The 13,979-nt window shown below is 33.6% G+C and overlaps 1 protein-coding gene across 6 annotated transcripts in view; it reads left to right on the top strand.

The window, feature by feature from the left end:
• SOX6 (SRY-box transcription factor 6) overlaps positions 1-13,979 on the top strand; it is a 527,512-nt gene that overhangs the window by 247,888 nt on the left and 265,645 nt on the right. For all 6 annotated transcript variants that reach the window (XM_007448581.1, XM_007448580.1, XM_007448582.1 and 3 more), the window contains one exon: positions 11,408-11,497. In XM_007448581.1, coding sequence (XP_007448643.1) covers positions 11,408-11,497 — 90 coding nt within the window. The remainder of the gene's footprint in view (positions 1-11,407; positions 11,498-13,979) is intronic.

The following is a 13,979-nucleotide window of genomic DNA, read 5'->3' as shown; positions in this document are numbered from 1 at the left end:
TAGATGAAAACTTAGGTTTTTAAAAAGAAATGAAGAGTACTGAAAATGGTAAATCTGAAGGCATTTTCTAATACTTTCTAATAATTAATTTAGCTATAATTTGCTCTATAGCAAAAACAGTAACAATGTATTATGGAGTTTAAAACATGTAAAAGTAGTATGTATGACAGCAATAGCACAAAAGATGGAGCATTTTTAAGTTTCTTACATTGTATCTGAAATGGTATATTACTTGATGATAGACTGTTGTAAGTTAAAGATACATATTATAAATTCTTGACCAACCAATAAGATAATGAAATAAAGAGGTATAACTGATAAACCAATAGAGGAGATAAATTAATTCTAAAAAGTTAAATTAATTAAAAGACAAGGAAATAGGATAAAAGGAACAAAGTACAGATGAAAAATATAGAAAAAATAGCAAAATGGTAGACTTAAACTCTATTAACAATAATTACATTAAATGTAAATGGACTAATTGTTCTAACTTTGAAAGGTAGAGATTATCAAATTGGATTAAAAAACAAGAATCAATTAATATACTGACTACAAGAAACACAGTAAATATAAAGATGTAGATAGGTTTGAAGTAAAAGGATGGGTGAAGATACATCATGCAAACACTAATGAAGTGGTTATGTTAATATAAAAGTAGACTGCAGAAAAAGGAATATTACCAGAGATCAAAAAGATATTTCATAATGATTAAAGAGCTAGGTCATCAAGAAGACATAACGTTTCTAAATGTATATGCATCTAAAAACAGAGGCTCAAAATACATGAAGCAAAAGTTGACAGACTGAAAGAAAAAAAAGACAAGTCTCCCATCTAATTATTGTTGGAGATTTCAATACTCCTCTTTCAGAATTTGAAAAAAAAAAAAAAAGACAGAAAATCCATAAGAATATAGAAGACCTGAACAACATTATCCATCAGTTTGACCTAATTGACACTGATAGAGTACTACACTCAAAATTGCAGAATAGTTATTCATTTCAAGTGTGTATTCAAATGTCACTAGACAAAGCATATGCTAGGCCATAAAACAAGTCTCAATAAACATAAAAGGACTGAAATTATGTAAAGTATATTCCTTGTTCTCAATGGAAATAAATTACAAATAGATAACAAAAGGAAAATTTTAAAAATCCCAAATGTTTGGCCACTAAACCACATACATATAACTAAACCATATAACAAAGAAAAAGAACAAGGAAAATTGTAAAATATATTAAACTGAATGATAATGAAAACATAACCTAACAAAATATGTGGGATGAAATTAAAACAGTACTTTGAGGGAAATTCATAGCTTTCAATATTTATATTAAAAGTAATAAAGGATGAAAGTGACCAGTAGATTCAAGGCAAATCCAATAAAATCCAAGGTGTTTTTCTGGGGGGAGGCGGGCAAGCTGATTCTAAAATTCAAATGGAAATGCAAAGGACCAAGGATAGCCAAAGCAAATATGAAATAGAAGAACAAACATGGAAACATGGAGGACTAATTCTATGTGATTGCAAGACTTACTATAAAGCTCAGTAATCAAAACAGTTTGGTATTGGTATAAGGATAATGAATTGATCAGTAAAACAGAACAGAGAATCCAGAAATAGACCTATGCACACGAAATAACAGAATGGATCACAGATCTAAATATAGAACTAAAATATAAAGCTTCTAGAGGAAAATATAGAATACTTTGTGATCTTGGTGTAGGTAAAGATTTCTTAGATGAAAACACTAATCATAAAGAAAAAACCTTGATAACTGGATAATATCAAATTAAGAAACAATGGATCCTCAAAAGATACACTGTGAAAATAAAGAGGCATACTGCAGACTAGGTAAAAATATTCACAATGCATATAAATATATAAAAGATATGTATCTGTTTATATTCATAAATAACATGTATATGTAATATATAATAAATTATATATATTATATAAATATATAATTGTATAAATATGTAATTTATAAAGCATATATAAATATAAATAACTTAAAACTCACTAAAAAGAAGACAAATGATTAAATATAAAAATGGGTAAAATATTTGAACAACACTTCACAAAAGTAGATATACACACGGTCAATAAGCACATGAAAGTATATTTTATTCTTTAGTCATTGAGGAAATGTAAATGTAAGTTAAAACCACACTGAGATACCACTATACACTCACTAGAATGAGTAAAATTAAAGTAGTAACGCTAAGAAGTGTTAATGAGGGTATAAAGCAACTAGACCCTCTTATGCATTGTTGGTGGAGTGTAAAATGATGCAGCCCCTTTGGAAAACATTTTGGCAGTTTCTTATAAAGTCAGGCCTATAACGACCCCACGTTTAGAAGAAATTCCATTTTTAGACGGAAAAAAGAGATGTATATTTATAAAAAGACTTATGAATGGATTTTCATAATAGCCCCAAAGTGGGAGAAACCCACATGTCCAAAAACATGAATGGATAAACAATTTGTGGTGTATTTATACAATGGAAATCTACCCATTAACACAAAGGACCAAAGTACTAATACATGCTGCAACATGATTGAATCTCGAAAATTTTATGCTATTTGGAAGGATTCATATCCAAAAAGTACATACTGTATACTTTCATTTTTATAAAATTCAAGAGTAGGCAAAATTATTCTATAGCAATAGAAGTCAGATTGGTGGTTGCCTGGGTTAGGATTATGGATAAATGACTGAAAGGGAGCATACAATAACTATTTGGAAGTGTTCTATATTTTCTTTGTGGTGGCAGCTACATGAATGTGTAATTTGACAAAATTGATCAAATACACATTTAAGATGGGTGCATTTATTATATGATATATATTAAATTATTTTTCAATATAGTTAATAAAAAAGTAGTTCTGTCACTCCTTAACACACACAAAGTGATCTTCCTTGGTATATTAAAGAATTTGTTTTAGTACTTACTATGTGCAGAGCTTAAGTAATATGGAAGAACACAAAGTGGTATTGGAAACATTCCCTGACCATCAAGGAACTTAATATTTAGTTAGGTAATATAGTATGAACTTGACCATATATCTAGTCATATGGTGGTAAAATTGATAAGTAATAGCAGTGGTAGATGTAGAAGAGTTATGAAATTGAGTTAATGAGTTGATACATGAAAAAAATGTAAAAAATACAGTGCCTGAGAGATATGTGCTCAGCAAGTGCTACTTTGCTTTTCAGAGGATGAGAATTTATGCTTCAAGTGGTAAATCAAGGCATAATTGAGGAGGTGGTATTTAATGCAGGCAGTACAGGATAGGAAGGTTTTTCATAAGCATTAAGAAGTGGGGAGACATTAGTATCAGGAGGATGTCATGATCAAAGGTGTGGAAGTGAAAAAACACAAGACATGTACAGAAGAGGGAGGTATGTTTGGTGAATTCATTTGAACAGAATGAAGAGTTTCAGGTAGCAAAAGTAATAGGAAATGAATCACTAGGGCCAGATTATGGAGGACCCTTAAAACCAACTTGAGTATAACCTTATCCTAAATTAATCTCTTATGGATTGCCAATACATAAATAAAACATATAGGAAGGGATATTTTATCAGTAAAAACTTATTATTATTTTTTTTTTGCGGTATGCGGGCCTCTCACTGTTGTGGCCTCTCCCGCTGCGGAGCACAGGCTCCAGATACGCAGGCTCAGTGGCCATGGCTCATGGGCCCAGCTGCTCCGCGGCATGTGGGACCTTCCCGGACCGGGGCACGACCCCGTGTCCCCTGCATCGGCAGGCAGACTCTCAACCACTGTGCCACCAGGAAAGGCCAAAACTTATTTTTAAATTTTATTTTATAATTTTAAACATAAAGTCAACTGACCAGAACAAAAGCTGTTTTGATGAACACGAAACTGTAATCGGGGCTTGTTGATCTTAGATGGGAGTTGTTGTTATTGTTTTTAATGACCTTAAGCTTCTACCTTATTTCTGCTGTATTTTCTTTTGGTTGCCTCATGTTCAGAAAATCCTAATTCAGATAGCTAAATAATTGTAAATATCAGTCCTATAGTATTTTATCTTAACATTGTTGCATATCTTTCAATATAGAAAGAGGCTTATTTCAAGGTTTGCATAATAAATGTTTTACTCTGGTAGTACAAGTTAATGCATTGGTGATTTTCAGTGTGTTAAACTTTGGAACATAAAGCATTTGAATGTGTATGACAGTTTTTGTTACAGTTTTCTTGTTGTTTAGGTTTTTTGGTAAGTTACAACTGGCAGAAACCCAACTCAAATAGTGTAAGCAAAAACAGGAATATATTGGCTTACATTATGAAGAATCCCAGGAGCAGAATTTGGCTTTAGCTCTTTGGGGATGTAAGTATGCTAACATGATGTAAAGATTGTTTTTTCCCTCTTTCTTTTCCTATCTGCTCCTCTCTACTTTGCTTAGTATTTTTGGCTTCATTCATTCTTATTGCATACAGACTCTCTCCATGTGCCAGGGAGAATGTCCATGACGATTGATCCCAGGCCCACATACTTATAGCTTTCAACTTGAGCATAAGAGAGCCTTTCCAGATAGTTCCAGGAGAGAATTCTGACTGGGTCAAATTTCTCTGTGTGGCTGGGAGGAGCAGTAGGAAGCAGACAGCAAAGCCCTGTGATTGACAACTCCATCAGGACAATAGTGGCATTCAGCAGTATTTCCCCAAAGAAATCAAAAGAAGGAGTATAGGACACAGTGGGCACACAAAAATTATTGTTTCCACAGTTCTATAAAGTTTTCAAAAAGCAGTTAAATATGTATTTGAAAGAGTAAAAATGAAGTCAACCATTTGTAGAACCCAAAGAGCAGTGTCCCACGTCACATGGTTTGAATACCTTAGCCTTTGGCAATGGAGCAGCAGAAAATAGTGTCAGGCTGCACACTTACTTCTTGTACATGAAATAAAATATAATTTGGAAGGAATTACTTTTCGAGTTCAAGAGTATTTTTAAGCAGCATCTTAGCTATTCCTCAGTGGATGACTTCAGGAAAAGAAAGCTCTTAGTTCAAAAAAGATACGGCGTTACAGAAAACGAAATATGGAGGAACAGGAAGACTAGCGTAATGGAGTACGTATGGGAGAATTGGCTGTTGAATGCTATTTACTTTCACTGCAATACCTCGAATTTTTAGCACCCTTCTCTAAAGAACTAGAGTGCTTCACTTCATATCTGAAGCAATTAATAATAGATGTAATTATTCATTTTCTATTGTTGAATGCTGCATCGTAGAGACTAAAACTGATGTTCAATTAAATCAAATAATGATTTAAATAATCATTTCAGTAAAACCAGCACTGAACTCGAGTCAGGGCTCTGTCACCAACTGTTTGGCCTCGGGCAAGGCAAGTGACTTCCTTATCTTGACTCTGTTTCCTCATTTCTGAAATGGGGTTTTGGTCTTAGTGATCGTTGAAGTCTCAGCTACAGCAGGAGGCTGTGAGCCTCTGATTTACCTGCTGGATATTTCCCTCTTTTTCTGTATTGGCATTGGTAGGTAGCAGTTGTACTTTGATAGATATGGGAGAGGAATTTGGTTTTGAATGATCCTTCTGATATTGTTTTAGGTGTTAAGCAGCTTTGGAAAGCAGATGAAAGAGATACCTCTTACCTGCACATATAGAACAATGTGACTTCCATGAATGTATGTTAAGTGCCAATTTTATCAGACTTTGGTAGATCAAAACAGTGCAAAGAGAGAATATTGCACCCAGTGTGATGATGTCTATATGTGTATTTCCTGCAGCTTTCAAATGTGGGGTTTTCTCTCCCTCATGAACATGTCAAAATCTTGCATCTAACAGTTCTAATGACATTTTCAATAGCTGCCATTGACACACACACACAGAGACACTCACAGTATATTATCTAGTAAAGTGGTTGTGGAATTAACATTTTTCCTGGAAGGAATATATCTGATTTAATGACCAAATCGTTTTAAAGCAGCACAACAGAATTTCACAGGAACTAAATCTATTTCTTCACACCGATCATGCGTGTTTTACTGAAGCATTGAGTCATTAGCATGTTTATAATGGTTCTAATTTAGCACAACATTTTCTGAATTTTATCCTTGAGTCATTTACAAATTGTTCATATTGAATAAACAAAGGAAACAGATTGCATTTTATACTTAGTAATTTATCTGAAAGAAGAGGGGAGGGTTAATTGTTTGAAAGTTTTGGTCTGTTTGGGGAAGTGAGCCTGCTTTTTCATTGCTAGGCATAAATGCCATTTCTCATTTTTGGGGGATGGGGGAGGCTATGGAGGAGTAAAATGAAAAATTAAGACCAGGAAAAGTTTGGCCACTCCCAGAGGGGAGTGTGGAGCAAAAGGGGAGCTGGCACGAGATTATCCAAAACAGTTGGTGCATTCCTTAATGATCAAGTGCTTGAGAAGTCCAGCTCTTCCTGGCAGAGCATCTGTGTTGATGTTTATATCATTGCCCTGCTGTATGGGAAAGGCATGCTTTCTCTTGCTGCTTGGCTAAAAATAGGATGGAATATAGCATTGTATGAGATATTTTAAGAAAGCAAAAACATTTAAGAGGTTAAAGGTTTGGCTTTTGGATCAAAAAAGATCAGTGATATAACCCGTGGTGTTCCTTGAAGACTGAATTTTATCTAGAGTTTGTCAGTGATTCGAACTCTTGGTTAGGCAAGTTATTCTAGGTTCATTTGGTGCAGTCTGAAAAACCCACTCTACTGTCTTTTCTGTCAGCTTCCCAGCATGAAGAGCAGGATTGAAAACAGCCTCTATTTATACCGCCTTGTTCGTATTTGGAAAATCAGTTGTTTCATTGGAGAGAGGGAGAGAGAGAGAGAAGGAGAGAATGAGCAGTCGTCAGGGAGTGTGCTTTGTACGTTATAGTGACTTCAAAATAAAACTGGCACATTTTTGTGTCTAATTATTTTTAGTGAGCTTGGAGGGTTTTAATTAAAATTTAAGAGTGCTCTTCAAGCTCTCCAAGCTCCAATTTTATCCCACTGTATTGTGGAGCACTCGTCACTGTGGAAAAATGTACAGTAACTGGCATGTGCATCTCTGTTTCCTAATGAAAAATGTGAGATTGATGATCAGCAGGGATATAAATATATATTGTCAGAATTAGTTGTAAACCAAGGTCAAGGATACTTTTAATAAGTTATCATTGTTTGGATACATAAAAAATTTATTGCTTCTGAAATTTATGATTCCTGTGGTAAAAATAAAAGGGATTGCTTTAATATTTTCTTAAAAGAGTTAATAAAGCAGTAGGATCTGTATACAGGGGGAGCAGTCATTGTTGTTTCTCACTAAGGTATTTTAAAGTTATTTTCTATGTCATGTTTCTAATGTTTCAGCATTTCTAACTTTATCACTTTGAGGTAAAGGGAATAATGATAAGTGTTTACTCACAGGTAAATTGTTTTAAAGTACGATAAAAAAATTTTCCCACTATCCTTTCCTATTCCCCCATGATTTAATTTTAATGATGATTTCTTTATTTACTCTCTTTGACCCTTCATTTTGCTCAGAGTAGTAGTTAACACTGCTGCAGCTTTGTTTAACTAGGAATAATTTTAAATTGTTCCTAAAATATCATCATATAGATTAGGAAATAAATATCTCACATACTCTCACTTCAAATTTCCCTTGTACTGTAAAGTTAATTATTAGCACAATAAAGCATTCCTGACTTACCTGGCCTGAAACCTAGGTATTTAGGAGACCTGGGTATTTAGGAAGCAGAAACATTGCTTTGCAATCCATTATGATATCTTTCCTTTTTTCCTTAGAAAAAGGTTATTGAAATAGAAAAACTTAAATTTGCAAAGGAAAAGGAAAAACAAAAGCTATGCAACTGAGAATTAATTTATAACATATCAGAACCCTTTACATCCTTGATTAAAAATAAGCAAGAATTGAAGTGCAACTCGATTTTTCAGTCCTGTTTTTATCACACTATTTACAAAAATTAGACAAGGTAAATATAATAAACTCTCATATTTCATTGAATATGTATTGGTTTATGGACACTAATTCTTTCAAAGTAAGAGGAATTAATTTTGGCATTTTCCACTTTATACTGAAGTGTTATGGCTTACATTCGTTTTTAATATGTACATATTACCGTGACACATACTATAATATTGTGATACTATAATTTCCAAAATGTATGTAGTTTCTTCCTATTTAGCTGAAAACAACTCAGTCAAAATACTAAAATTTGAGTAGTCAAACTCAGATAATAAAATATACTGTATATTTTTTCATTGTTTTGAGGACTGTGGCATATTTATCTGTGTAGAGTTATCCAAGAATATCCGGGTGATGTTTAGTTCTGTTTTTTTCATTTGGAATCCTGCATAAGTACTGAATTGAAACATGGGCTTACTCTTTGCGTGGACATAAGGCAAACTGGACTTCTTTACTTATCTTGACCTCTTTGATTTTTGCATTTGTGCATGATCAGAAAGGGGCAAAGTCCGATACGATGAATTGCCTCTGTAAAGCTAGTGTCCTGTTAATGTAGTTGACGTATGTGGCACAGGAGGATGAATACTGTTAATTTTTACCCTTACCTGGATATTGTTTTGAGTGGGAAATTTGAAAATATAAAATTTCATTTTTAACTTTATCTAGCATATATGTCCTCATTTCAAGTCAGAAACGTCTTGGTAGAGGCCATAGTATCCTCTGCATATGTAGCATTTTAGTACATCTTCTGGTACTGCATCTTCTGGTCTTTTTCCCTCACCTTACTTGTTTTACATTACAGTGTGGGCTGTGTTTAGTACTAATTGTGGTATGTATGCCCTTAGAGGTCTGGCAGACAGATAATTAGGTGAAAAAGCTCAGTTTTCCAAGAGACCTTCTCACAGTTTTGAATATTCCTGGAATCTCCCAGAATTGAGATTAAATGCTGATAAAGTTGTATGTAGTGACTTTTATTGTCCTGTAGATAAAGGCAATCAGTGATTGTTACTAAATATTTTCATGGGCTATAAATATAGACTTGCAAAGCCTGCTTTATGTTTTTCCCCTCAGTGTCTTCTACTGAAATGGGAATGCATATAGCTAGATTAACTCAGCATTATGGTGAGAATTAATTTTCTAATAGGAATGTGAAATGTTTTGAATTTATTAACCATTTTATTAATGATTAGCTTTTATGTAAAGCTGTGTCTTCAAACTTATTTGATAAATGTTTGAAGTGTATATTCTTTTTGTCCATATAGTTCTGTTTTTCTCCCATGAAGTTTCAGCATTCTTTTTCTGGAGCTCTGAAAGATTTCAGGTCTATTAATAGAAATGAGAGACATATTTTAGCCTGTTTTACATTTAGTGTGTATCTAATCCTAGTTTATGAACTTGCTGTGAATTTTGGATGATTACTAGTCAATTGGGATTTTGTCTTGACCATTATAATATGTGCACTCAACTCAAATTTTAACCAAACAAGTTATGCTTTAGCGTTCATATCAGTGATTATCAGTTTAGTACAATGTTATAACATGTATGAAAAGGTTAAAAAAAAGTAACAAAACTGAGTAAGGTAGGAAGTTGAAGACATTTTGTTGATTATTCTTATACATGGTCTAATGTTATATCCAGAAATTTAGACCTGATTTGAGAAAAAGTAGTCTCTGATAGGCATGGCTTTGAAGATTTTGCTTCTTAACTCTCAAATCTAGTATTATCTTTTCTATGACTTTAGCATAAAAACAAAATATGTATGGAACGAAGTATATACCTTGATTCTGAATTTAAAATAAAAGTAACAAGAGAACATTTTGAAAATTAAATACGAACTGAACATATGCATATGCATAAAGGCCCTATTGGCAGGTCACTCAGAATCCAGTTTTTAATCACAGTGGTAGGTCACTTGTTGAAGCCTCAGAAAATAATTAATAGGAAAGACTGGAAGGAAAGAAGGAGGAAAGGAAAGAAGGGAAGAAGTAAGGGAAGGAGCAGGGAGCTTTCACTTAATAGAATCAAGCTGACTTCTATTTAGAAAGAACTTTAGCTTCTGTGATAGAGAGCTAGTATAGTTGTTCTTCATCAGCCATTTCCCAACATACTGATCTGGATTCTGTCCATTCCTTGATTGATTGATCATGTCACGAACAAACGTTAATTGTTTTCACCAATACTTTCTAACCATGCAGTGGTCCTCTCATCTCTTACCCGGGGCTCACTGTCTTCTTTTTAAAGCTTATCTAGTTTCTAAAACCCTTCAGATCCATCTTGACCTTACTGTCATTCTAAAAAATTCAAGGAGGATTTAGAAGTTGGAGAAAAAATGAAAGGGAAAATGCTAAAGAGATAGGTACTGATATGGGAGAGGAAAAGGCATTTGGAATTGAAGTAATTATTTTAAATATAATTTAAAAAAGGAGTTATCAGAATTTTGACACTTGGAATGTTAAAGTTTAATGGGAGTATTCTTTGCACTGAGGATTGAGTATTTAAATCTGCTTTCCCTTTTGGAAACATGGGCTGTTTGTTAAGATTTGAGGCTTAAAAGATACACGTAAATAGTTGTAAGCAGTAGCTCCAGTTGCAAATCCATCTGAACAGAGAGAAAAAAATAACTCATTGATAAAAATTTGCTAATTATTAGAACATTCTAAAATTTAAACTTCTGTAAACTTTATGAATCTTAATAGAAACAAGTGTAATCTAGTATGCTATTTAGAAATGCTATTTAGAAACGCAATAGGTCAAGCAGCATTTAAATAAGGATTTTCTTGAAAAGATCATGCATCTCTTTTTATATAAGAGAAAAGGTTTAACTATTTTCATTACTGGGGGACAGAGGACATCATGACTTTATTTTCTTTGCATTTTACTCTAAATGGGTATTTTACAAAAGTTGCCATATGTTTATTTCTTTTTTAAGGACTAAGTAGTTACAGGTCGATTGGTCTCTTCTCCTTTGAAGATTTATCATTCTTCCTTGAATAGCACATGAATTTTGCTTGGACTTAAAAAACATCACCTGGTTTGAAAGGAATAATATCTAAACTTAAGCTTGTACGAAAAAGCCCCTTGTTCTGTCCAATTGGTCTAAGAAGTGATAAATGCTGGCTGAATATTAATTAACTATAGTTATAATACCAAGATAAGATTATTGAGCATTATCTTTTTTTTTCGTGGGAATAGTTTAAATAATCTTCCCGCCAAAAGAAATTTAGTTATGGTATTTTGTAGTAGATAACGGAATATAATTGTCTGTATCCTAGGGTTAAAACAGCAACAACAAAGAATAGCTTTAATCATTTTTGAATAACAGAATTTCTCCATAAACTCCACAGCCTTCTGTATTTGTAATATTTTAATACTTATCAAATACATGTGTAATAGTTTTATTACTTACTTTTTTATTTTAATAGATTCCTCCTGCATGGAAAAACTACTTTCGAAAGATTGGAAGGAAAAAATGGAAAGATTAAATACCAGTGAACTTCTCGGAGAAATTAAAGGTACAATATACAGAATATCAAACATATCAATGTAGAAATATTATTTTGTTCCACAACACATTTGCTTATCTTCTGTGCCCTAACATTAAATTCTTATCTCTAATATTTGTTTATATCTGAGAGGGTAAATGTATAGTGTGTTCCTGAACTTTATTCTTTTGTAATGTTTATAGAATGAAAGTTTTGCCCTTTCTTTTTTAGTCTATAAACATATAACTTATAGGATAAACTGCTTCATTAGTTTACTGAACAAAAAGTATGAAAAAGAAAAAAGGTTATGTCAAAGCTGAACAAATTAAGTTAAAGATAATTTTAATCCTTCCTTTTGAAATCATAATAATAGCTTAACTGATGAATCCAAATCACTGATTTGAATTTCTTCTGATCAAAAAGGGTCAGCTGTAGTAACTGTAAAAAAGGAGTTTATAGAATGTGCTGTTTATGGTTTATGGCTGGATTCTGAGGCCTGGTTACCTGTTCAAATCCTGGCTCTGTCACTTACTAGATGAGTGATTTTGGGCAAGTCACTGAAGCTTTCTATGTTTTGAATTCCTTGTATCTAAACTGAGGATAATAAAAATACCTACTTCATAGACTCATTAAGAGAATTAGTATATGGAAAGCTTTTAAAACTGCCTGGCACTTAAGAAAGTCCTCATGAGGGAAAGTTGTGGTTGTTGTTAACTGCCCATAGGATTGTAGGTTGATTAATCTCAATCAGATTTCACCGGACTTAACATTTCATGATCTCCAACCGGGATGAGAATGAGCATCTTTATTTTTAAAGATAAGTGATTGACGTTATTATTTTGAAACATGTTAAGAAGTGGGCAGTCCCAATCCATTACAGAATTAAGCTGCCCTATCAGGTAAGAAGCTATGGGGCTTCCCTGGTGGCGCAGTGGTTGAGAGTCCGCCTGCCGATGCAGGGGACGCGGGTTCGTGCCCCGGTCCGGGAAGATCCCACGTGCCGCGGAGCGGCTGGGCCCGTGAGCCATGGCCGCTGGGCCTGCGCGTCCGGGGCCTGTGCTCCGCAACGGGAGAGGCCACAACAGTGAGAGGCCCTCGTACCGCAAAAAAAAAGAAAAAAAAAGAAGCTATACTTTTTGCCCAATTCTCTCTTGTTGATTCCTTTGTGGAGATGAAGTGCTGTATCACTAGCTTTTGGTATCATGAATAGAATCCATTGTCATTAATTAATTTTTTCAGTTGTCCCTTACAGACAGTCATCACTCTGACTTGACCTGACAATTTGGGAACTTAATTACATTAGTTTTCTGAATTTTTCAAATGACTTCAGGTGAATATTCCCATGGATAATTCCTCGTTTAAGATGAACATTTTGCGATAACTATCTGATGAAAATTTTATTTTGAATTTATTACAGAAAACTGCTTAGTGTTCAGGCATGTTACGTTCAACTCAAATGAAGAGAAAAGGGAGTCATATCTTTTCCAAGAAATAATTAATAACTCATTCTATTAACTAATGCAGTATGAAAATCAAGTGGAAATTAGATATTATTTTGAATTTCACTGCTTCTGTTTTGTACTCATAAAGGCCATTTGCTATTTTGGAAAACAAAAAGAAACTCAACTTAAAACTGACGGGTAGAAAGAAAGTCATTAGTGACATATTCTTTATCCAGCTGCAATAACATGGTGTGTGCTACTTTGCACGTCATTCTGTGTTTTCTTCCCTTTCCAAAGTCATTGGTTTTATGACAGTGAGAACAGAAATGGTTTATGCAAAGGCAAGCTTTTGCCAGCGTGAATGATGGGGGTCTTGCTTTCTCTCAGTCATGTGGAAGCTAACATTTTATTATGTTATGATTCAGCATCGAGTTTTTATGCTTTGGGTTATCTTTCCCCCTCCCACTTTCTATCTTTATTTTTGATTCTAAAAATGCAAAAGCTGTACTAGTTTTATATAATCAAAATATATAAATCTCAAAAGTGAAACATGCAAAATTAGGCTTTTCAAATTCTTTAACTTTTTCTTTTCTGGATTCTGTATGTGAAGTGTAAACTTTCATTTGTGTGCTACCCTCAGTTTTATGGGCATAGAAGATAAGATTCTTACTAAATTTTTCATTTTGATTTACTCTATGTAAGTGTCTCTTTTTACATCTTAATATCTTGTCACCATAAACATTATACAAAAAGTATACCAATAATATAAAAAATTGAAAAAAAATTAGTTAAAGTAGTGTTCAAATAGTTTGATTCAGCCACTGCTGAAACTCAGCATACATTTTTGTTGTAGGTGAGATCAGATCAGTTATTAGCCACCAAAATTAGTTATAATTATTCTGAAATTTTAGGGTGATCTAAATACTATCTCCAAGAAAAATATACTAGGGGAATTCCCTGGCGGTCCAGTGGTTAGGGCTCCGCATTTCCACTGCAGGGGGCACCGGTGCAATCCCTGGTCGGGGAACTAAGATGCTGCATGCCGTGCAGTGTGGCCAAAAAATAAATTA

Source organism: Lipotes vexillifer, unplaced genomic scaffold (genome assembly GCF_000442215.2).
Source record: "Lipotes vexillifer unplaced genomic scaffold, Lipotes_vexillifer_v1.1 scaffold519, whole genome shotgun sequence".
Classification (NCBI taxonomy): Eukaryota; Metazoa; Chordata; class Mammalia; order Artiodactyla; family Lipotidae; genus Lipotes; species Lipotes vexillifer.
The sequence above is the reverse complement of the archived record's forward strand: the minus strand, read 5'-3'. Positions and strand labels throughout refer to the sequence as shown.